Source organism: Choloepus didactylus, chromosome 18, assembly GCF_015220235.1.
Source record: "Choloepus didactylus isolate mChoDid1 chromosome 18, mChoDid1.pri, whole genome shotgun sequence".
Classification (NCBI taxonomy): domain Eukaryota; kingdom Metazoa; phylum Chordata; class Mammalia; order Pilosa; family Megalonychidae; genus Choloepus; species Choloepus didactylus.
The window spans coordinates 164,234-188,037 of record NC_051324.1 but is presented as its reverse complement, the minus strand read 5'-3'; the positions used below and the strand labels follow the sequence as shown (position 1 = coordinate 188,037).

Below are 23,804 nucleotides of genomic sequence, written 5' to 3'. Positions count from 1 at the left end.
GAGAATTCAGAGCGGTGACATATGTGAAGCTTTGGCCCCAGTGTCTGCACGTGTGGGTGCTCAGTACACTTTCACCTTCGTGTTAGGGTGGTGACAGATCTGCGTCTGCCTCTCATCTACACCCACAGCCCCGGGTAGGAGCCTGCGGACCGGGGAGACGGCCAGGGCCACGACACTTGAGGAGCAGAACTGGGACCCGAACCTGGAGCCGTGGGACGCTGAGTCCCCTGCTCTCCGCCAGGCAGCTTCCGACTTCCCGGACGTGACCCCGAGCTGCCCTGGGCCCGCTGCCCGCTCACAGGCAGCCTCGGGGCTCTCGCTGTCCCTCTGTCCCTCCTGGCTCGCTCCCTCACCTGCTGGGCCCTGCTCAGCCGACTCCCCGAGGCCCACTCTTCTTCTCCCCGAGACCCCTCACTGCCTGCCCTGCCGGGCGGGCACCCATGACGGTGGGGAAGGGCAGGGTGGACTGTTCACCTCCACGTCTCCAGCTCTGGGTGACCAGGGGGAGGCCCAGAGAGGGGCAGAGTGCTGCCCCAGGCGATCCCAGCCCCAGCACTCCAGGACTCATGCCCTGAGCACCTGGCAGAGGACTGGCCGGCCGAGGGGCCTGGGCCAAGGACACCCTGTCCACCCCCTCACCCCCCCGCTGCATGTTCTCAGGATAAAAATACCATCGGAAACGTTCCCTGGTGCCTGCCGTGACCTGTGGCCACCCTGGGGGGGGCAGAGCCTCCTGCCCCGGCCTCACCTCTGGGTTCAGAGGGTGGTGCCAGCTCAGCTCCCCCGGCCTGCTCGGCCCCGCTTCCTGGGGTCAGTGCATCCAGGCCCCTGTCTCTGCACCCAGCAGTGAAGGACGTGGCCCCCAAAGGCCAGGGGCTGGGGTCTTGTCCACGCCTGTGCTCTGCTGGCCACGCATGCTGAGGCCCTTCTGTGGGAGGGGGCATCCTGGCTCAGAGGAGCTGAGCAGACGGGCCCCATCCCCCTGGGGTGCACCTGCTCGCGGGGAGCAGCCGAGACGGGTCAGTGGACCGGGTTGTGGTATGTGTGATTAATTTTGAGAACCCAAGATGGTCGGGGCTGGCAGCTGCCGATCTGCCTGAGACCCCATCTGACCCAGGGCGTCGCAGCCCCAAACCCCTCTTCGCCGGGAGAGCTGGGTGCCTGCTGGCCTCGGTTTACCCCCCTGATGGGCTCCTGAGCTGGGGATCAGCTGTGTCGGCTGTGATGACAGCTGCAGCTCCTTCCAGGCCCTGTGCCAGCCACCGGCCTCTCTCACGTTCGATTTCACGCTCACATCCGGCGGGGGGCTGGGGAGGCGTCACCCCGTTTCATGGAGGAGGGGGAAGCCCCGTTTCCGGGGCGTTGGTCCAGGCTTGGCCACAGGACGGGGGTGGCTCTGGCTTGGCCCGGCTCTGCTCTCGCCTGCCAGCGGCCGCGGCTGAGCCGGGACAGGAACAGCGAGCTGGAGAGTGTCTCGTGACCCTTCAAAGGGTTGAGCCGCTAGGGCCAGGGCAGGGGGTGCACTGGGCAGGTCACCCAGAGACCTGGCCTCTCATCCCCGTGCCGCCACCCGCTCAGTGCCTCTATGGCCTTGGATGAGTCATGGGTCTGCTCTGAGCCTGTTTTCCCCTATGTAGACTGGAGTGAACTTCGCCTCCCTAGCAGGTGAGAAATATCAGATTGGATTTGGAGGCCCGAGGAAAGCCCCTGCCAGGAAACGGGGGCAGGAAGGAGGCTGGGAGAGCCCGGGCCAGCCAGTGACCATCAATTGGGAAATGGAGAGCAGACGGCCGTCCACTGCTCTCACTTCTCCCCTTCTCTCCAACCCTCTGTGGCTCCCCAGTGCCCTCCAGCACCAGCCCACCTCCTCTGCTCAGTTCCAACTCCAGGTGACCCTCTCTCAGCCTCAGTTTCTTCATCTGTCAGTGGGGAGAACAACTCTTTCTTCAGGGGGACATGAGGGTTGGAAGTAGCTGAAGCCAGGAGCTGAGCACAGGCAGGCACGCTGTGGACCCACGTGCAGGGTTGTGCAAGGCCAGAGGTGGGAGGGGGCTCGCATCCTGGCGAGTGTGACATCGAGCCATGATGGAACCTCCCAGAGCCTCAGTTTCCCCTTCAGTTTCCCAGGTAGAGCCACAGCAGCTGCTCAGAGCAGGATGAGAGGCTGGGGCTGGCGCTTGGAGGTGGGAGCCTGGGGGGTGAAGACAGACCCGAAGGGTGGACAGACACCACCTGCCATCTTGCCTGAGATCCCAGCTGGGATTTGAGCCCAGGTCCGTGAGCCTCCCAGCCCACAACTGCCCCCAGCCCAGGAGGCCTCTGGCGTGGGGTGACTCACCCACAGTTCCCCCAACCCCAGCCAGAAAAGCCAGTGCGACAGAGGATTGCAAACCAGCCTCGGAAAGGGTGGGGCCCACGGGCTCCGTAGCCCGGAGGTGGGGGAGACAGGAGGGCATCCCCAGGAGCCCCTTTGACAGATGGGGAAACTGAGGCTGGGGACTGCAGGGAACACATTGGTTATGTGTGTGCCCGAGGCACGTCTGGGGCCCCCATGTCCTCAGTTGGGCATCAGGAAGCTTGAAAGTGGAGGCTAAGGGCATGGGCTGGGGGCCGAGCCCCTCGGTGACCTGGGAGAATGACACGTTTGACCTCTCTGGAACGGGGCAGCAGGGGCCCCAAACCTGGGGGGTGGATGGGAGGGTCACATGCACTGGCACAGGTCGGGTATGCAGCAGGTGCTCAGTAATAGCCGGCTGTTACTTTTTTCTGAGGACACGTCCCATTCTGCCCTCCTCTGGTTCTGGAGGCTTGTGACAGACGGGACTTGGCGCTGGGTCCTGGGGCACCAGAGGTGTGGGCAGCAGCGAGCAGAAACGGGGTAGCTGTGGGCATTTCTGACCTTGAGGTGAGGGGCCTGCAGTAACCGGGCTTGACTCTGTTCACTTTAGGATCTTGCAGCAACGGGTTCCTCCCCAGCTGGTGCCCGGGAAATGGCGGCCACAGCTAAATCAGCCTTGAAGGCTGTCACTCACCCCGTCAGCACCGTCACTTAGAAGACAGGATTCGAGAGGTAAGATCGAGTCATCAGTGTGCACCCATCCACCTTGTTGTCCACTCGACCACACCCTCATTCACCCACCCACCCACCCACCCATCCACACATCCATCCATCCATCCATCCATCTGTCTACCCACACATCCACCCACCCACCCACCCACCCATCCACACATCCATCCATCCATCCGTCCGTCTACCCACACATCCACCCACCCACCCACCCACCCATCCGCACATCCATCCATCCATCCATCAGGAGAGCCATCTGTTCAGCCACACCCTCATCCATCCATCCATCCATCCATCCATCCATCCATCCATCCGTTTACCCCTCATGCATTTGTCCACGTATCTGGCCACCCATTTGTTGTCTGTCTGTGTGCCCATCCATTCACCTATCTGTCATTCTCGTCCATCTGTCCATCACTCAGCCACCCATCTGCACGTACATCTGTCTCCTCATCCATCAGTCAATCCACCCGTCCCTCTATCCGCTGCCTCCCCCTCATCCTTTCCTCTGGCCAGGGGCTTTTCCTGGTCTTCCTCTGTGCCGGGGCCTGCGTTGGTCTCTCTGGGGCTCTCAGGTTGGCCGGAGACGGAGCCCGGGCATGGTCAGTGCTGACACAGCGTACAAGTAGCTTCCAGCTCTGATGGGGAAGCCGAGACTGGGGAATCCGGAGGGCTCCGTGGTCGTGGTGGCTTCAGCTGATCCTCAGCCGACGGGAGGGTGTTAAGTGTCCGCATCAGCGGTGGTTCTGAGCTGGGACCACAGGGAGAAACCTGTTAGGAGCTGGGTGCTGTGTCCAGACAGGAGGGCCAGGGCCGCAGGGATGGGTTTGAGAACTGAGGAGGTGACCCCACAGGAGTTGGTGAGGGAGCGGGTCTGGGGGCTGCAGGACAGGAGGGGGCAGGCTGCCGTCAGGCTCCGGGCTGGGGCGTTGGGGAAGCTGTTGAGCGGGGAAGCTGTTGAGCTGTCGGCCGAGCACAGGAGGAGGGGGCGGGGAGGCTGCGGGAAGAGAGGAGCCGCTGGCCACGTGGCGGTGGGGTTTGCACAGGAGGGAGGCTGGGGCCAGGAGCCTTTGCCGAGGCCTGTCGGAGGCCTGGGAGCTAAGGGCGCTAGTGAAAATGGTTTAGTGGGAGCCGAGATCGCCCGAGGCCCTGGCGGGGTGTGGAAGTGACCTGCTATCCACACGTTTACCACTGTGGGCAGCTGGGGCTCGATCCCGCTGGGGTCCCCGAGGGATGGCCTGGAGCACGCACCTGAACTCTCTCCCTGCGGGCGAGGAGGCCGGGGGGTGGGCTGTGCTGTGGGGGGGTGGGGGGCAGGGGCTCCGCTCTCAGCGCCTGTCGACGCCTGGCCCCGTCTCTCTCCTCAGGCCTGGCACTGGCCGGGAACAGCACCTGCATGGCGCTGACCTGTATGTTTGCAAGCCAGTGGGAGACACTGCGGGCAGAGGCTTCCGAGCATCTGGGGGGAAGTCGGCCTGGGAAGGAGATGGGGTACAGAGCTCATCTTCAGAACTGCCAGTCCTCTCTCCCAGGCGTTTGTCTCCCACCAAGCCAGCCTCCTCGCTGGTCCCCAAGTGGGCTCAGCACATTCCCACCTCTAGTTCCGGCTGTGCCCACTAGCAATGCCCCGCCCCACCCGGCACGCTAAGCTGCTCCTCCAGGCCTGACTCTGCTCTCATTTCCTGGGTGACTGAGCAAGGGCAATGGCCCTCTCCCAGCATCTGTAAAGTATGGACAGGATTTTTAAATCTCTTGTGCTGATTCTGATGGCTAGTGCCCAGATGGGGAAAGGTTCCCAGAGCTGTGGTTGATTAATCATGTCTGCCAGGGGTTTCACTGTGAGGTAGTGAGCGCTGCATCCCTGGAGCTATCCAAGCCAGGGTTGAAAGGCTCTGGGTCAGGGGTGCTTTTGAGTTCTGCGATGTGGGGATGCTTGTTTGTCTCATCAATCAAGCTAGATTGCAAGGGCCTTGGGGCCTGGGGGGACGGGGAATTGATTTCACCCCCCGACTCCCCAGACTGGGAGTTGCAGCCCCCAATGACTGTGTGACCATGGGCAAACAACTCAACCTCTCTGTTTCCTCATCTGGAAAAGGGGATAATAGTCATGCATTGTTGTAGGGATTAAAAGAGGTAATTTATTAAAGCTCTCAGGACAGCGCCTGCCGGGTGTGGGAGTTGGGTAAATATCAGTTATTGGGATCACACCTCCGAAGGGGTCCTGGCCAGCAGCAAGGCCCCTGAGCGCTGACCCGGGGCAGGGGACCCGAGTCCCCTCCTTCCGGGGCCTTGTCCACTGCCCCCCTGCAGCTCAGCGCTCTCCCGGCCTGAGACAATGCCTGGTCTTTCCCTGGTGTCCTTCCGGATGTGACTGAAACCCGAGGTGCTGAGACGCTCAGGGCACTGGGCATGGGGTGTCCTGCTGCATCCGGAGGAACCTCCCAGTGACTGTCTCTGGGGCCCCACCCTCGGATCAGGTGGCAGCTGCCAGCCGGCGTCCTCTCTAAAAGCTCCCAGCCCTGGCCCTGGCCGGCTCCCTGGGCGCACTGGACGCCGGGGAGGCGAGGGGGCTGGCAGCGGGGGTGCCACCTCCCAGGGGTCGGCTGTGCCGGTGGCCGTCCGCTGCTGTCCTCGGCCGCTGGCCTCGCTCCCTTCCTCCCTCCAGTGTGAAGCGGCCTCGTCTCGCCCAGGTAGGTCCCGGGACCTCCCCCCTTGCGGCCTCCTTGAGGGTGGTCCTGATTTGCCCTCTCATCCCTGCCACCGAATGGCTTTGTGACCTCCGTGTCCCCTCGGCCTACGACCTCCCATCTACAAAATGGGGAGCCGGCCTCCCTGCTGAGGCTCTTCACAGAACAAACCCGCAATTCCGAGACTCCTCCAATTTCACCATCCGCGCCCACCCCACAGGAGGCCCCGGGGATGGCGTCCCGTGTCCCTTCCATCGGGCCCGGTGGGACGCAGTCGTGTCACTTCTCACCACACCCGGGTCTGTCTTTGTGGCGCGTTATTCACTAAGTGCCCAGTGAGGCGGCCCCACCCACACACGCCCCTCGCACACGCTCACATTCGCACGCTCACATGCGCACTCACGCTCAGGCTCACACTCATGCTCACACTCATGCTCACACATGCTCACATGCTCACACTCACATGCTCACACACATGCTCACAGCTCATGCTCACACACATGCTCACACACATGCACATGCTCACACTCACTCATGCTCACACACGCTCACACTCATGCTCACACACACACAGAGCGGGAAAGGGCAGGAAAGGCGGAGGGACCCTCTGCTCCTCCGCGGCTGCTGGGCTACTAACCCAGTGACCTCCCCCAAGTCCTGGTTTCCGCTGGAGAATTGGGGGAGGGGCTGGGAGTTGACCCCGCTGTGCTCTTTGTGGTCCTAGGGGAAGTGTCAACAGGGTGGGGCCCACCTGTGGGTCTGCGGTGCCTGGGGAGCCACAGCCAGCCAGACACTTGGGCTCTGATTCTTGCGATTCTGTCCCCTGCAGGCCTCGAGCTTCTCGGAGCAGGAGCCAGAGTGGCCATGACCCGCTGGACGTCCCTCCAGGCCTCTGGGCCAAACAAACCCACCCCTTGGGGTCTGGCAGCCTCCCCCTGGAGGGCCCCGGAATCTGGGGCTGAGCCCTCTGCCCAGCCCGGCCCTGGGGCCCCCCACTACTGCCGGCTCCCTGTCTCCTGGCCCAGGTGGCAGCAGCGTCGGTCATCACGGGCTCGGCCCTGGGCGCCCCGAACCCCTGGTGAGGTGGTCGGCTCGAGCAGCCATGGGCGGGAGGCCAGAGCAGTGAGGAGGGGCCATCGCAGACCCCGGGACCCCACGGCAGGAGCTGTTGCATCAGGTGGACATGGGTTCAAGTCTCAGCGCGACTGCATTTGGCTGTGTGACTTTGGGGATGGCACTTAACCTCTCTGAAGCTGGTTCAGGGAGTAGGAGTGACGGTGCACCTCCCTCACTGCGTGCTGAGGATGCTCGGAGCGTCACTGCTGCCCGGCACACCGATCACCCTCCTTGCCATGCGATGAGCTGGCTCTGTCCGTCTGTCAGTTGACAGACACACCTGCCAGCAATTTTACGTGCCAGGCTCTGAGAATACAGCAGGACCCCATGGCCAAGACAGACCCTGGGAGGGTTTCCAGTTTGGAGGGTCATGTGGGCTCCACCCTCACCTGTCCCCAGGTGTTGGAGCAGAAGTCAGAGGCTGTACCCTTTGCACACACACCCAGGCCCTGGCTGGGGCTGGGCACTGATCTTGATGGAAGGCAGGATCCCTGGGTCAGGCCTGGGTGGGCTGAATCCCAGCGTGGCCGCCTCCTCTCTGGGTGATGGGGGCAATCACTTCTGGCATCTGAGCCTCTCAGAAAGGGGCAGCCCCTCGCCCCCTCGATGGAGGGTGGACATCCAGGAGGCGTTCCCGGGCCTGCCCCTCCTTGGGTGCCCGGTGCCTTGTTCTCGGTGGGCCTCAGCGTCTTCCTTGTAGAGCAGGACGTGCACTCCGGGCTCTACTGCTCCACCCAGAGGGTGGGCGTGAGGGGTGCCTGGGGGTCCCCGTCTGTGGGGAAGACCCTTTCCTCGGCCCCTCCTCCACACTGCCGGCCCCGCCCAGCTGAGACCTGCTGCTGCCCGGTCGCAGCCCCGGGGACATTGGGGCCGGATGGTGTCGGGGAGGCCCCCAGCTTGCAGATGCTCGCGGTCTGGCGCTGAGGGGCGGGCCTTCGCAAGTGGGGTGGGTGTGTGTGTGCCTGCGATGGTGGGGGGGCGGGGCCTGCAGCCTGTGGGGCGGGACCTGTGGCGGCGGGGGCGGGCCCTGGTGCTGAGAGGCGGGGCCTGCGGCTGTGGGGGCGGGGCCGTGGCCGTGGGGGCGGGGCCTGCAGAGAGGGGAGGGGCCTGGGCCTGCCCCCCGGGTGGACGCTCTGGGCGGCGGGGCCGCGGGGTCTGTCCCGGGGCTGGCAGCGGCCAGGGTGTGAGCGAGCGGCCGGCGCGGGTCCGTGGTGCGCCCGGCGGCTGCCCGGGGAGCGTGGACGTGTGTGCGGCCCGCGGTGCCCGGCGCTCTCCTGGGCGAGCTGCAGGCAGGAGCGATGACAGGGACCCGGACCCCGCGGCCTCGCCTAGGATGAGGAAGGCAGCGGTCAGGCAGGAGGTGACCCCTGCCTGGCGCGGACTCTGGGCAACGCCCCCACCCGCCACTGGCTGCGGTTCTGGGGGGCCGTGGGTACGGCTCCGGAGGTGCCCATGGGCGCAGGGTGAGCGTATCGTGGTGAGTGTGGTGGTCGAGGTGGGGTGCAGGGTGAGCATCTGGAGGCGCGAGGAGACCTAACTTGGGGTGTGTGCGGGGGGCGCACACACTCTGGGACCCTCCTTGCTTCTCTGCTCAGGGCTGTTCCACGAATACGCAGCGTACCCTCCTCTGTGCCAGGCCCTGTTCTGGTGGGGTGGGGTGGGGGTGACAGACAGAGCTCTTGGCCCCTGGGGTTGTGGGGTGGGACAGGAGCAGACACCACCACGGACGTCTGTCTGTCGGAGCCGGCACTGCTGTGGAGCCGCAGCCAGGAAGGCGACGGGGGTGCAGTGGGGGGCTGGGGGTGAGCCTCTCCGGGGGGTGGAGGGAGGCCAAGGCCCCAGGGGGACCAGGGAGCCGTGGGGATGCCCAGGAGGGGGAGCTCGGGCGTGTCTGAGGACAAGGACAGAAGGGGCCGGGAAGGTATGGGGAGGGGGAGTGAGGTCCAGGGGCTGCGGGGCTGCAGGTGGCAGGTCCTACAGGTCACGGGGGCTTTACGCTGACTCCGAGTGAGCGATGGACATTTCTGAGCAGATGCTCCGACCTGGGCTTTCCCAGGCTCTGTGACTGCTGTGGGCTTGGGGGGCTGGAGGCGCAAGGGGGTGCAGAGCAGGGGGCCGATGGGATGGTCACTGCACAGGCTGGGGCGGGTGAGGACGGGGGCTCAGAGCTAGGGGGCCGTGAGGTGGGTGGAAGCAGGAGGATCCACCGTGTTTTTTGCAAGCAGAACCAACGAGATTTCCTGACAAGTAGACGTGGGTGTGAGAGCAGGAGGGGTTGGGGCTGCCTCCTGGGATTTGGGAGGAGTTGGTTTGGGGTGGGGAGGGGGTGCTGCCCCACCCGGCCCTGACCTGCTCCGTGTCTCTGTTGCAGGAGACCCCCCGGGCCCCCCGGCTGCTGTCCCCCCTCCTGGAGCCAGCCTGGGGGCGCACCAGGGCCGCCCGGTGCCCAGGATGACCGCGGCCACCCGGGCCAACGCCTACAGCATTGTGTCGTCCGAGGAGGACGGGCTGCGCCTGGTCACCATGTCGGGTGCCAACGGCTTTGGCAACGGCAAGGTGCACACACGGCGCCGCGCCCGCAGCCGCTTCGTCAAGAAGAACGGCCAGTGCAACATCGAGTTCGCCAACATGGACGAGAAGTCCCAGCGCTACCTGGCCGACATGTTCACCACCTGCGTGGACATCCGCTGGCGCTACCTGCTGCTCGTCTTCTCGCTGGCCTTCCTCGCCTCCTGGCTGCTGTTCGGTGTCATCTTCTGGGTCATCGCCGTGGCGCACGGTGACCTGGAGCCCGCGGCGGCGGAGGCCCCGGGCCGCACCCCCTGCGTGCTGCAGGTGCACGGCTTCATGGCGGCCTTCCTCTTCTCCATCGAGACGCAGACCACCATCGGCTACGGGCTGCGCTGCGTGACGGAGGAGTGCCCCGTGGCCGTGTTCATGGTGGTGGCCCAGTCCATCGTGGGCTGCGTCATCGACTCCTTCATGATCGGCGCCATCATGGCCAAGATGGCGCGGCCCAAGAAGCGGGCGCAGACGCTACTGTTCAGCCACAACGCCGTGGTGGCGCTGCGTGACGGCAAGCTCTGCCTCATGTGGCGCGTGGGCAACCTGCGCAAGAGCCACATCGTGGAGGCGCACGTGCGGGCGCAGCTCATCAAGCCCCGCGTCACCGAGGAGGGCGAGTACATCCCGCTGGACCAGATCGACATCGACGTGGGCTTCGACAAGGGGCTGGACCGCATCTTCCTGGTGTCGCCCATCACCATCCTGCACGAGATCGACGAGGCCAGCCCGCTCTTCGGCATCAGCCGGCAGGACCTGGAGACGGACGACTTTGAGATCGTGGTCATCCTGGAGGGCATGGTGGAGGCCACGGCCATGACCACGCAGGCCCGCAGCTCCTACCTGGCCAGCGAGATCCTGTGGGGCCACCGCTTCGAGCCCGTGCTCTTCGAGGAGAAGAGCCAGTACAAGATCGACTACGCACACTTCCACAAGACCTACGAGGTGCCCTCCACGCCCCGCTGCAGCGCCAAGGACCTGGTGGAGAACAAGTTCCTGCTGCCCAGCGCCGGCTCCTTCTGCTACGAGAACGAGCTGGCCTTCCTGAGCCGCGACGAGGACGACGACGACACCGAGGACAGGGACGCCCGCGGCCCCCAGAACCGGCACGAGTTCGACCGACTCCAGGCGGGGGGCGGCTCCCTGGAGCAGCGGCCCTACAGGCGCGAGTCGGAGATCTGAGGGCCCAGGCCACGTCCAGCGTCCGCCCACCGCCAGGGCCCGGGAGCCCGCGCGTCCCCAGGCCCAGACTCAGCCGCGTTTCGGTCGCGTCGTGCTTCCCGGGGTCGCCGCGGAGGGTGGCGGGAGAGCGGGCGCGGGGTCGGGGGCTTCTGCCTGCAGGGAGCGCGGCCCCCGGGGCTGGAGACGGAATCGGGTCCGGCAGTGCAGGTTGGCGAAGGCTGCAGTGCCCTGGATGGGGTTTAGCCTTGGGGAGAGGTACCGGTTTCGGCTTTCTCAACCTTGGCTTGGGTAAGACTGTTTACGCACAAAAAAAAAACCCACAGAAAAAAATTAAAATGTGATTCAAAAAAATTTTTTTTTAAATTCGTGGGGTTAAAAAAAAAGGACAATTAGAATTCCGTCAGTGTGCTGGCATGCAGTGAGCCGGACGGAGGTTCCGGAAGGTTCCCTGCTGCAGGACGGGCCCTCCTCCCTGCAGGGCGGGTGGCAGCCCCGGCAGCAAGCACAAGCATCACGCAGCCGCTCGCGGTGCTCCTGGACGAGTTAGATTCCGTTTGTGAGGTGAAGCCGAGGCCATGTTAACGACGACAATAAAAGCTTCCTGGGGTGGGTCGCGGGGGTGTCTGCTTTCTGACTTGCCTTTGTTGGTGGATTCGTGCCCGGGGCAGATACGAGGCCCGTCCTGGGGTCTGCCTTCTCTCCCGGCCCCCGTTCTCGTGTCCAGCTTCGCTTCTGTCTCTGATGTGGCCCACGTCGGGGAGCAGTTGGGATACGGGGCTGTGCGTTGGAGAAGCCGGGTTCCCGCACGGAGGAGACGGAGAACGCCCGGCCCCTTGTTGGCCACAGTGGGATGTGCCTTAGAGACCCCGGGTCCCCCCCCCGGCCCCAGCTGTTCCTGTTTCTATCTGACCCCGTCTTCCTCCTCACCTGGGAGCCGGCCAGGTTGTGCTTTGCTGGTGAACGGCAGGGGAAGGCTCTTAGAAGGTGACAGAAGGAGCTGTCACCCTCCCTCCCTCCCGGCTGCCAGGGAGTGTGTCCCGGTCACAAGAATTCCTCCGGAGGCTGTGGGGATCCTCCTGCCCCACCCCCCACGTCAGGAAGGTTTGTGGGGTCCCCTGGTGTGCAGTTGCCTATTCACTCTGCCGGCCCAGAGCAGGTGCCCCGGCCAGGAACTGCCCAGCATGGTCTTGTTCTCGACGGAAGAGGAGAGGGCCAGTGGGCAGCCGGGGACGGAGCCCAGGCCCTTCCCAGGACGGCTGAGGAGAAAGGTTTTTCCCGTCCAGAGAGTGGGGACTGGAAGGCTCCGGCCTCCCCAGTGCACCTGCCTGGGCCACTTCCAACCTGTGCCCCGAACATAGCTTGGAACCAGAAGGCCCTCCAGGACGTATCCTGCCCAAGGGGAAACTGAGTCAGAGAGTGGAGGAGGGGGCGTCTAAGGTCACCCAGTGAACAAGTGGGGTGCGGGAGGCAGGGGGGCAGGGGTCCGGGGTGGGTTGGGGGGGGTCTTCCCTCTTGCTCCCCAGCTGCAGCTCGAGACGCCCCAGCCCTGAGAGCCGGGCCCACGGGGGTCTGCCTGGGGGTCATCCCCGCAGGGTGGCTGTGGTCAGGGCCCCACAGCCCTGTGCCCCAGTTGAGCCTGGCTCTGTGCACCCCGTCCTGGTCCCAGACTCCACCTTATCTCTGGCTTTAAAGATTCAGCCCAAGCAGCTCCTTCCGTCATCTCAGGGTCTGCTGGAGCGGACTGTTCCCGGCCGGCCACCCCGGGAGGCAGAGTGGGGCGGGAGCCCTTTGGTGCCAGCGCCTTCGCCGTCACCCCCACGCCCGTGCCTGCTGTGCGAGGCCGAGGTCCGGGGGCACACGGTGCTGGCATGGGGCCCTGCTGACCGCCCTGCCCAGGCTCCTTCCGGCAGGTGTGGGCGGCCTCCGGCCCCCTCCCCCAGGGCTGCCAGTGTCCCCTGCCACGTCCTGGCCATCTCCTGGGGCCTGGTCCTGCCCGGGCCGGGGGCTGTCGGCCCCTCAGACCCTGCAGGGCGCTCCCCCACCCAGCTGCCTTTCGTTTCTGGCCACAGGCGCTCGGATGCCTCCGTCCTCACCCCCCCCTTTGTTTCTGCCCCGTTTATTTATTTATTTATTGCTAAAGACCAAAATAGTTTCCCTCTTCAGTGCTCTTGAAACAGGAGGGCGGACGGGGGGCACCGCGGGTGTGAGCCGAGCGTGGATGCACAGGCCGAGGGAGTGCGTGCCTGGGGATGTGTGCACGTGTGATGAGGCAGGGAGTGGGGACGCAGTGTGTGTGTGCCTGGGGGGTTTGCACACACGCAGGTGGGCAGGGCGTGGGTGAGTGGGGAGCTGTGCGCGTGTGCATGCCTGGTGGGTGGCATGTGGCTGGAGTGCCATTCGGGTGTGCACGCATGGGCCACCACCTGGCCTCGCACTCCTGGGCGGTGGAGCCTCCACAGAGGGGCCTGGACAGCCCAGAGCAGGACGTGCAGAGGACGCTGTGCCCGGCACCTCCTCCTGGGGAGACTGAGCGGCTGTGTGTGTGCGTGCGTGCGTGTGGAGTCACAGGTGGAATCGTCTCGTCTGTGAGTGTGAGTGAGATGTGTGCAGCAGCGGCCTTGCCTGGAAGTACACGAGTGTGTGGACTCACCTTATGTGCCAGTGTGCCCGGATCTGTGTGTGTAGCATATTTGCACAGACATACCTATTCACAGTGTGTGTGCAAGCTTTAGATGGGGGAGGGTTGGGTCAAATGTTTACAGCCTTTGGCCGGTCACACACCCGAACCGCTGTGTCCCACTTACACACCCACATGCACAGGTGGGACACGTGTGCAAGGTGGGGCTTTGGTGTACCTGTGCCAGGGCTGTTGCTTTACATGTGTGGGAGTGGGCTCTGACGGCATGTGTTTGCACACGCATTGAGTGGAGAAGGGCATTCATGTAGGGTGCACGCGTGTGCACTGAGCGTGGGACATTCCCAGGGCAGGCATGTCCTGGGATCCCACGGTGCCGAGCTGTGTGCACAGCTGGTGGGGAGAAGGTGCACGTGGTGCCTGCCTCCTGCGGGCAGGGCATGACGGTGTGGCTGTGAGTGTGTGTGAGCTTGTGCAAGTGTACGTGTTTGCATACGGCTCTGAAGGCATGGGTGATAGTGAGTGTCAGAGGTGAGCGGGGTGTGCAGGCTGCTGGGGGGGGTCCGTGTGCACACCTGTGTGTGCTGCTCGGAGCATGGCAGCCCCCCCCGCCCCGTGCTGGTGCTTGCCCACGGCTCCCACCTGCCCGGCCTGTGCCGCCCCATCCCTGCCTCACTGAGGGTCCCCGAGGGGGGCAGGGCCGGGACGGAGGGGGGAGGGGACCGCCATCTGCACGTCCCTGCAGGTGCTGGAACCCAGGTCAGGCCATAGAATGTCAAATCTATTTTAAATGATGAAACCGGAGAATTTTCATGTTATTTTCAATACATAGCGGTATTTAAAGACATAGGCGACGAGTCTAGACCACATTAAATGCATTTTGATCTCTTTGTCCCCTTGTCAAGCTGTGTTTGAAGTTCGGGCCGTCGTGGGTGAAGGGGGCCTGGGGAGGGGGCCTGGGAGTTGGGGTGGGACAGACTGCAGCCTCCTGGTTGACCCTGGGGGCTCCACCGTCCTGCAGCCCACCATGCCGGGCCTGCCTCGGGCTCACGACCCTCGGTATCTTCTCACCGAGACGCAGACCACCAGCGGCTACGGCCTGTCGTTGGGTGACGGCTCCAACCCCGGACCAGCTGGCGTCTCTCCCTGGCCCTGTGGCCTTGGGCGGCTCCTTCCCCTCGGAGCTGGGGACCTTCCTTCTCCAGATGCCCGAGGAGAGCCTGCCCCACGCCAGGCTCCGCACATCTGGAACTCACGGCCGGATGGGAGGCTGGCAAGGAGGCACCTGCACTTTGCTGTCTCTGCTGGGACGGGAGCTGGGGCCCCGGAAGCTGGGAGAGGGTGACCAGGAGACATCTTGGAGCAGTGTCCTCTCGGCTGAGGCTGTGGCAAGTGCCACAGCAGGAGTCTGTCGTTACACAGTTGGGAGGGAGACATCTGGAGTCGAGGTGTCCGCAGGCCGTGCCTTCTCCGGACTCCGCCGTGTCCCGCACAGCTCAGCCTCTGCCTCCTCGCGTGGCCCTCCCTCTGCCCGGCTTTTCCTGCTGGGCCCGGATCTCCCCGGCTTCTGAGGCCTCCCTGATTCGGTTTGGCCTCAGCTTAACTAGTAACGTCTTCAAAGATGCTATTTACAAGGGGCTCACACCCCCAGGACCGGGGTTCGGGCTTGACCATGCCTTGGAGGGGGAGGTTGGCAATGGGCAGAGGGGCTGAGGCAGAGGGACGGGCAGGTGCCCATTGGGGGGAGCTTGGCATTTCGTCTCTGCCAAGGGCGTGGGTTCTGGGGTCTCAGGGGCCTGTGGCAGTGGATCAGGCAGATTAAACCCTGACTGATGAAATACGTCGCAGACACTGCTGCCTGCTCATCTATTAATTTAGCAGTAAACAGGGAGCAAAGACTCGAGAAAATTCCGTGGGAGGAAAAACCCCAGAGGCAGAGAACCCGTTCCTGTGCCCAGCTGCTCCAGCCTCCACATCTGTGCAGGGCCCAGGGGACCCCCCTTCTACAGGATTTAGGTAATTATTCCAGACAGTAGGCCAAGAAGCCCCAAGTCCCTCCCTGGGATGGTGACAAGTGCGGATGCCGATGGAGCAGGAGACTGGGGGGGCTGGCCAGGGTCGGTGAGAGAGGACCCCTGGGTGGGTAGGTGGGCGCCTCCAGTCCTGGAGCCTCCCTGACACCCTGACAGCCAGAAGCCAAGGCAGCTGGGGCTGGGGGCTGGGGTGTCCCCCTTTGTACCACCTCCACCCCCCCACAGGGCCATTGCCCAGCGCTGACCAGAGGTTCAGGGCCAGGATTGGGGCCAAGTATGGAACCAGGGATGGGGGCAGGTATGGGGGCCCCATAGGCCTGGGCTCCTGGCCACATCTGTGTCCAGTGAAGGCACTGCCCCAGCTCCCCAGAGTGATCCCACGGAGCCCCCATGTCCTCCATACCTGCCCCGCAGGACAGACTCCAGGCCACTGGCCTGCTGGTTAATCTCCAGTGAATGCCTTTCCCCCTCTGGCCTCAGTTTCCCCACTGCACAAAGGGGTGTTTGTAACAATAGCTGCCTGCAGACTTGCTGAGGAGAGGGAGTGACGTGTACCCTCTGAGTGCGTGCTCTGCCCTGCTCTGCTAGGGCGTTTGCACCCGTGGTCTCAGCCAGGGCAGTGGAGGCCTGGGGTCCCAGGGAGGGGCTCTGCCAGCTCAAGGTCATGGTGCAAGGTTGCAGAGCGAGAGGGTCACAGCCACCGGTGGAGCTGGGTCTGTCCATGTCCCCCTGGTTCTCCCCAGGCTTCTCTGCCTCCTGAGGGTAAAATGAGTGCAGCTCAGAATCCACTTTCAGACAGTGGACTGGGGTGTGGGGATGTGGGTGGGGGGGTCCGTGAGGCTCCCCTGTGTGTCCTGGGGACCCCCTGCCAGGCTGCCTGGGACGGCCAGCGATCACCTGCTTTACAGGAAGTCAGTTCAGGAACACAGGGGATTTGAGCCGGACCTCGGAGCTCCACACCAGCAGATGACCTCACCCCACTGGGCAGCAGGCCTCTTAGGGCCTGTCCTCTGCTGGCCAGTGGCCGGGGCTGGGGCTGGAGTCACGCCTGGTGGAGGGTCAGCCGGGCCAGGGGCTGTTAGCCCACCCCTTGAAAATCCATCTCCTGCAGGGGAGGCCCCCACGACTCTGGAGACGGCACCAGCCGGCCTCTCCCGGGCAACGGCAGCTGAGAGCAGAGCTGCCCACTCCTTGGACGGCGAGAGGGCAACATGGTCATGGGCCTCTCCCTGGGATGTGCTGGGCCCTGGTCACTGGCAACTGGGGATGGAGATAACTAGTGCAGATGGCAGCCCTTCGGCACTGGAGGAGGGGGCTCCACGAGCAGACCCCAGGCCTGCGTTACAGATCCAACGCCCAGAGGTTTTCAAGACGTTCTGTGACCTGGGCTCCTTCTCAGAATAACACTTCTACATGCATGGAATGAAATACAGAGGGTTCCAAAGGAGACCAACTATAATGACAAGCAGTTTTCAAAATATTAAATATGTTTGTGGTACGGTAACCGATGTGCTTACCGATCCGTTGGTCAGCAAGGGCTGCGGCTGCCCATCGAGACGCACAGGAGCTCCGAGCTGCCTCCACTCAGTGGTGGGCAACACCCCTGCTTGGGGGACGGGGTCCGAGCCCTTCACAGGCCAGGAGACCCTCCAGCTCTGCAGGACAAGGCGCCCTCGAGATGCAACTGTTTTCTCATCCACGTGTGTGGGCTCCTGCGTTTTATCCAGGGGCTCCAGGACCGGCCCCCACACGGAGGACTGGGGGGCAGTCCTGCTGCTTTACGACAGGGGTCGGCAGACGCTTTCTGTGAGGGGCCAGACAGTAAGTCTTTTTGGTCCATGTCAGGGGAGCGGAAGCAGCCAGAGACGCCCATGGCTGTGTTCCAACAAAACTTCGTTTATAGACACTGACACTTGAATGCCACAGGATTTCCACATCACGAAATATTACTCTTCTTTAGATGCCCCCCCCCCCACCCCATTAAAAAATGTAAATAATCTTGGCTCATGGTCAGACGAGAAAGGCTCAGCCACGGGCAAGGGCGCCAGCGCTGGCTTCAGGGACATGTGAGCGTGCGCTGGACCCACCCCAAGAGCTTGTTGAAAAGCAGACAGCTCAGCCTCCCTTTCTTATCTGGTATCCTGGGGAAGGCCCAAAACCTGCGTTTCTAGCAAGTTCCCAGGTGATACTGAGGCCGTCGGTCCAGGGACCACGGCGAGAAGCCAGGGAGCAGCCGAGGAGCCAACCCCAGGCAGCCGCAGGCCCGGTTATGAGCCGCTCCAGGTGGGGACTGAAGGCCTCGCAGTGTCACCGAGGTCCCAAGCTGAGGTGCCCACGGGCAGGGGCCTGGACCTGTCCTCTCCCGGCGGTCGTCTAGGCTGCCAGGCTGCCGAGACGGGCGCCACACTGGCTGGCTCGGCTACGGGGAGCTCTTGTCTCACGGTTTCGGAGGCTGGAACCCCCAATCAGTGCGGGCAAGGCCAGGTTTCTCCCCGAAGCCCGGAGCATGTCGCTTGCATCTCTGCCCACCGCGGGGCCAGCTCCTTCTCCTTCCTCTGCTCCTCCAGGTTCTGCTGACTTTCTCCGAGGCCCACAGAGGCCTCTGGGAACACTTCAGCTGGGTGACCGTGTAACTGAAAATGACACCTTCCGATGGCCCCGCTCACGGGCACTCACGCCACAGGAGCGAGGCTCACGACACAGCATGTCCTTGGCGGTGAAGCCCCTTAAACACCCCCTGCCTCTTGCACGCTGTGGGGATGAAAGGAACAAGGCACAGTCAAAATGGATGTTGGGAATTTGGTGTTGCCCTCCAAGAAGGAGACCCCTGACCCCTTGCCAGCCCACAGCCCAGCTGGTGAGAGACACTGAAGAGACAGGAAGTTCCCTGTTCTGCCGCCATTGAGGCTTGCCGCCGTCTTGTGGTGCCAAACGGTGCTCCAGGCACTGAAGTGCGGGTGAGGATGGCCAGGTAAGTCCCAGATGCACCCTTCTGAGTGACAGCCATCGACTTTAGCCAAGCTCCCACCCTGCTCACCAGCCCAGGGCCATGCTGTCACATGGAAGGACCGTGGGCTTGGGCATCAGCTCACCTGGGTGTGAATCCCAGCTGTGCCAGCAGCCGGCACCTTCCGGGTGACTGTGTGGCCTTGGGCAGGTGGCTCGACCTCTCTGAGTCCAGCTTCCAGGGATGCAAGGTGGACCCAACCACCCTTGTATCCCAAGTTCCATTTGATGCTTTAAAAAAGATGTATCAGGTATCTAGTGCTGTGTAACAAATAATCCCAAACTTCTTTCTATTTTTTAAATTTTTAAGTTTTGCAGTGGTTTATTAATTAGCAATAATATCTGAAACACTTTCCCATCGTTCTCCACCCCCTCTTTTCCTTTCTACCCCTTCCGATGGACATGACAATAGAACTTGATTCTGTATTCCTAATACGTACTGTTTGGATAGATGTGTAATGAAGATAATGGCTTAAATTTATTCAGGAGGTGCTGTGTTCTACGCCCCACACATACTATGCACGTTACTCATCCTTTATTTTTATTTTTTAACCTATACAATCTCTAGTACAATTTAAATAGAAGTGGTCAGATGGACATCCTTACTTTGTCTCTATTCTTGGGGGGAAAGCATTCAGTTTTTCACCATTAAGTATGATAATAGCTGTAAAGTTTCCACAGACGCTTTTAATCTCAGTTTGAGAAAATGTCCTTCTACATCTAGTTTGCTGAGTTTTCTTTTTTAAAAAAGTCAGGAATAGATGTTGGATTTTGTAAAACGTTTTTTATTCTGCATCTATTCAGAGGACCGTATGGTTTTTATATTTTACTATGGTGAATTACACAGATGATTTTTATTTTTCCATAAACCCTCAGCTCTCTTACTCTTCTCTCTCTTCCTTATACTCAACTGGCAAAGCCCCAGTCCTGGTTAAATTGAGCTCTCCACCTACTCCACATATATATATTTAACTTTTTGGTTCTTTGCAGTCTGTTTTTTTAAACATTTATTATGACATAAGATTTGCCATTTTACCCATTTTTAAGTGTATAATTCAGTGGCGTTAATTATATTCACTGTGCTGTGCAACCATCACCACCACCCATTTCCAAAACTTTTCACTACTTTAAGCAGAAACTCTGAGCCCATTAAGCAACAGCTGCCCATTCACCCCCCACCCACCCCTCATAACCTTGACTCTACTCTCTGTCTCTATGAATTTGCCTGTTCTACTTATTTCATAGAAGTGGAATCACACAATATTTTTCTTTTTGTGTCGGACTTATTTCACTTAGCATAACGTTTGCTTCAAGGTTCATTCCTTTTGTAATATGTAGCAGAATGTCATCACTTTCTGTGGGTGAATAATATGAGTTCTACAATTTTGTTTCTCTTTTTCAAGATTGTTTTGGCTATTGGAGCACCTCACAATTTCATACAAATTCGAGGATCACCTTTTACATTCTTGCAAAAAAGACTGTTGGAATTTTAATAGGGACTGCATTGAACCCATAGATCTCTTTGGGCAGTATTCACATCTTAACAATATGAAGTCTTCCTATCCAGAAACATAAATGTATTTCCATTTATTTAGGTTTTGTTTAATTTCTTTCAGCAATATTTTGTAGTTTTCAATGTATACGTCTTTCATCTCCTTGGTTAAACTTATTTATAGGCATTTTATTCTTTTGAATGCTATTACAAATGGAATTGCTTTCTTAATTTCCTCTTTGGATTGTTCATTGCTGGGATAAAGAAACATGACCAATTTCTGTGCACCTTGAAATTTTGCTGAATTCATTTATTAGCTCCAGTAATTTTCTTATGGATTCTTTGGGAGTTTCTATATACAGGGTCATGTTATCTGTGCATAGAGATGGTTTTACTGCTTCCTTTCTATTTTGTACTAATTTTATTTGTTTTTCTTCCCTAATTCTCTGGATAGAAATTCCAGTACGATATTAAATAACAGTGGTGAAAATGGACAAGATTTTCTGTTTCTCGTCTTAGGGGGAAAGCCTTCACCATTGAGTGTGTTGTTAGCTGTGGGTTTTTCTAAATGTCCTTTATCATGTTGAGGGAGTTACCTTCTATTCCTAGTTTTTAGAGAGAGAGTTTATTTTGAAAGTGTATTGCATTTGTGAAATGCCTTTTCTTTATCAATTGAGATGATCACGTTTTCCTCCCATATTCTCTCAGCGTGGTATATAATGTTGACAGATTTTCCCTTGTTGAGCTATCCTTGCATTTCTCAGATAACTCCCACTTGACCATGCTGTTGGATTCAATATGGTAGTAATTTGTTGAGGATTTTTGCATCTATATTCATAGGTATTATGGTCTATAATTCTTTTTCTTGTCATGACTTTATCTGGCTTTGGTGTCACAGTAATGCTGGCTTCATAGAAGAGTTTGAGAAGGATTGGTGTTAATTCTTCTTTAAATGTTTGGTAGAATTAACCAGTGAAGCCATGTGGCCCTTGAATTTTCATTTTGCATGGTTTTTAATTTCTGATTTATCCTGGAAAATCATCTATGTGATCTCGGAAGAATGTTTTCTTTTGTTGTTGGGTGGAGTGTTGCATATTTGTCTGTTAGTTCTAGTTCATCCATAGTGTCGTACAAGTCCTCTGTTCCCATATTGATCTTCTGTCTATATGTTCTAGCCACTGTTGAAAGTGATGTATTGAAATACACAACTATTAATGTAGAATTGTGTGTTTCTTACTTGAATTATGTTGTTGTTTATTCATATATTTTGGGTCTCTGTTGTTAGGTGCATGTATGTATATAATTTTTATATCTTCTGATGCATTGAACTTTTATTAATATATAATTTCCTTTTTGTTGCCTATAACATTGTTTTCCTTAAGCTCTATTTTACCTGATATTAATATTGCCACCCCAGTTCTCTTTTGGTCATGATTTGCATGGAATATGTTTTCTATCCTATAATTTTCAACTTATTCATGTTGTAGGAGCTAAAATGTGCCTTTTGCAGGCAGCATATAGTTGGATCTTGTTTTCTTTTTTTAAAATCTATTCTGCAATCTTTGACTTTTGATTGGAGACTTAATCCATTTGTATATAAAGTGATTACTGATAAGGAAGGACTTCCTTCTGCCAGCTTGCTCTTTGTTTATGTATGTCATAACATTTTTGTACCTCAGTTCCTCTATTACTGACTGCTTTTGTGTTTAGTTTTTTGTAGTGAATCATTTTGTTTCCCTGTCATTTTCTTTTGTGTTTATTTTTTAGACATTTTCTTTGGGGTTATAGAGATTACGTTTAACACCCTAAGTTTATAACAATCTAGTTTGAATTGACACCAACTTAACTTCAATAACAGATTACATCTTTATGCATTGTGTTCTTAATAACAATTTTAAAATTATTTTTGATGCACGTGTAGTTTAAGTCATGTGTGATATAAAAAGTAGAGTTACACACCAAAAATACATCAATACTGACTTATGTATTTGCCTCTGTGGTTATCTTTGCAGGAGATTTTAATTTCTTCCTATGGTGTGTTACTGTCTAGTGTCCTTTCATTCCAACTTAAAGAATCCTGTTAGCATTTCTTGTAGGTTAGCACTGGTGTCAATGAGCTCCCTCAGCTTTTGTTTATCCATAAATATCTTAATTTCTCCCTCAGTTTTAAAGGACAGTTTTGCTGAATATAGAATTCTTTGTTGACAGTTTTATTCTTTCACCACTTTAAATTTTTCATCCCACTACCTTCTGGCATCTATATATTTTTTTAAGAGAAATTGGCTCTTAAGCTTATTGAGGAGCACTTGTATGTGATGAGTTGCTTCTATCTTGCTGCTTTCAAATTTTTCTCTGCCTTTCACTTTTAACAATTTAAATGTAATGTAACCCTATGTAGATCTTTTGAGTTAGTCCTACTTTGATTTTGTGAGCTTCCTGTATTTGTAGATTTGTGTCTTTCATCAGATTTTAGAAGGTTAGTCATTATTTGTTCAAATATTCCTTCTGCCTCTTTCTCTCTTATCCACCTGAGACTCTCATTATGTGTATGTCGGTGTTCTGGTTTGCTAATGCTGCCTTTTCACAATTGGATTGTGAAATGGATTGGCTTTTATAAAGGAGGTTTATTTGGTTACAAAGTTACAGTCTTAAGTCTATCAAGTGTCCAACGTAAGGCATCAACAATCAGATACCTTCACTGGAGGATGGCCAATGGCATTCAGAAAACCACTGTTAGCTGGGAAGGCACGTGGCTGATGTCTGCTCCAGAGTTCTGGTTTCTAAATGGCTTTCTCCCAAGATGTTCCTCTCTAGGCTGCAGTTCCTCAAAAATGTGACTCTTAGTTGCTCTTGGGGCGTTTGTCCTCTCTTAACTTCTCTGAAGCAAAAGTCTGCTTTCAAAGGCTGTCTCCAAAATGTCTCTGTAAGCTGAAGCTCCTCTCTCAGCTCCTGTGTATTCTTTTAAGTGTCCCTCTTGGCTGTAGCAAGTTTGCTCCCTCTGTCTGAGTTTATATAGTGCTCTAGTAAACTTAATCAAGGCCCATGCTGAATGGGCAAGGCCACACCTCCATGGAAATTATCTAATCAGAGTTATCACCTACAATTGGGTGGGTCACATCTCCATGGAAACACTCAATCAAAGAATTACAATCTAATCAACATGAATACATCTGCCCACATAAGACTGCATCAAAGATAATAGCATTTTGGGGGACATAATACATCCAATTTGGCACAGTTGGTCCATTTGATGGTGTCCCACAGGTCCCTTAGGCTTTGCTCATTTGTCTTCCTTCATTTTTATTACTACTCCTCAGGCCAGATAATTTTAATTGTCTTTTCTTCAAGTTTTCTTATTCTTACTTCTGCTTGCTCAAATCTGTTGTTGAACTCCTGTATTGAATTTTTTATTTCAGTTACTGTACTTTTCAGATACAGAATTTCTGATCTGTTCCTTTTTGCAATTTATATCTGTTATTAACATTCTCGTTTTGTTCATACATTGTTTTTCTGATTTTCCTCAGTTTCCTTGCCTATATTTTCCTTTAGCTCTTTAGCATATTTAAGGCAATTGTTTTAAAGTTTATAGTAAGTCCAGTATCTGGGCCTCCACAGTGATGGTTTCTGTCACTTTATTTTGGTCCTTTGTGAGAGCCACTCTTTGCAGTTATCTTTCATGCCTTGGGACATTTGTTGAAAATGACATTTGACTATCATAATATGGCAACTCTGGAAATCAGGTTCTCCATATTCTCCAGGGTTTGTTTAGCTTTTATTATTAAAGACCGCAGCAGTCCATTTGCTTAGTGACTTTTCAAGCTCTTTTTTTTTTTTTCTCAAGTACTGTGGTCCTTGCTGTGTGTCATCACTGAAGTATCTGGTCCTCTATCTTGTGTTAATCTAGTGTTTTAACAGACATTTCCTTGAACATCAAGAGCTAAAATGTTAACAATTAAACTGAGAAAAACACAAAGAACAACAATAACCAAAAAAAACAAAAAACAAAAAACAAACCACTTCTCTT

At 57.3% G+C, this 23,804-nt stretch overlaps 1 protein-coding gene across 1 annotated transcript in view; it reads left to right on the top strand.

The window, feature by feature from the left end:
* The window catches only part of KCNJ12 (potassium inwardly rectifying channel subfamily J member 12), a 31,093-nt gene extending 19,043 nt beyond the window's left edge, over positions 1–12,050 (top strand). The window contains exons 2-3 of the mRNA XM_037810146.1: positions 2,949–3,070; positions 9,242–12,050. Coding sequence (XP_037666074.1) covers positions 9,322–10,614 — 1,293 coding nt within the window. The 5' untranslated portion in view covers positions 2,949–3,070; positions 9,242–9,321 and the 3' untranslated portion in view covers positions 10,615–12,050. The remainder of the gene's footprint in view (positions 1–2,948; positions 3,071–9,241) is intronic.
* Positions 12,051–23,804: the final 11,754 nt, after the last annotated feature.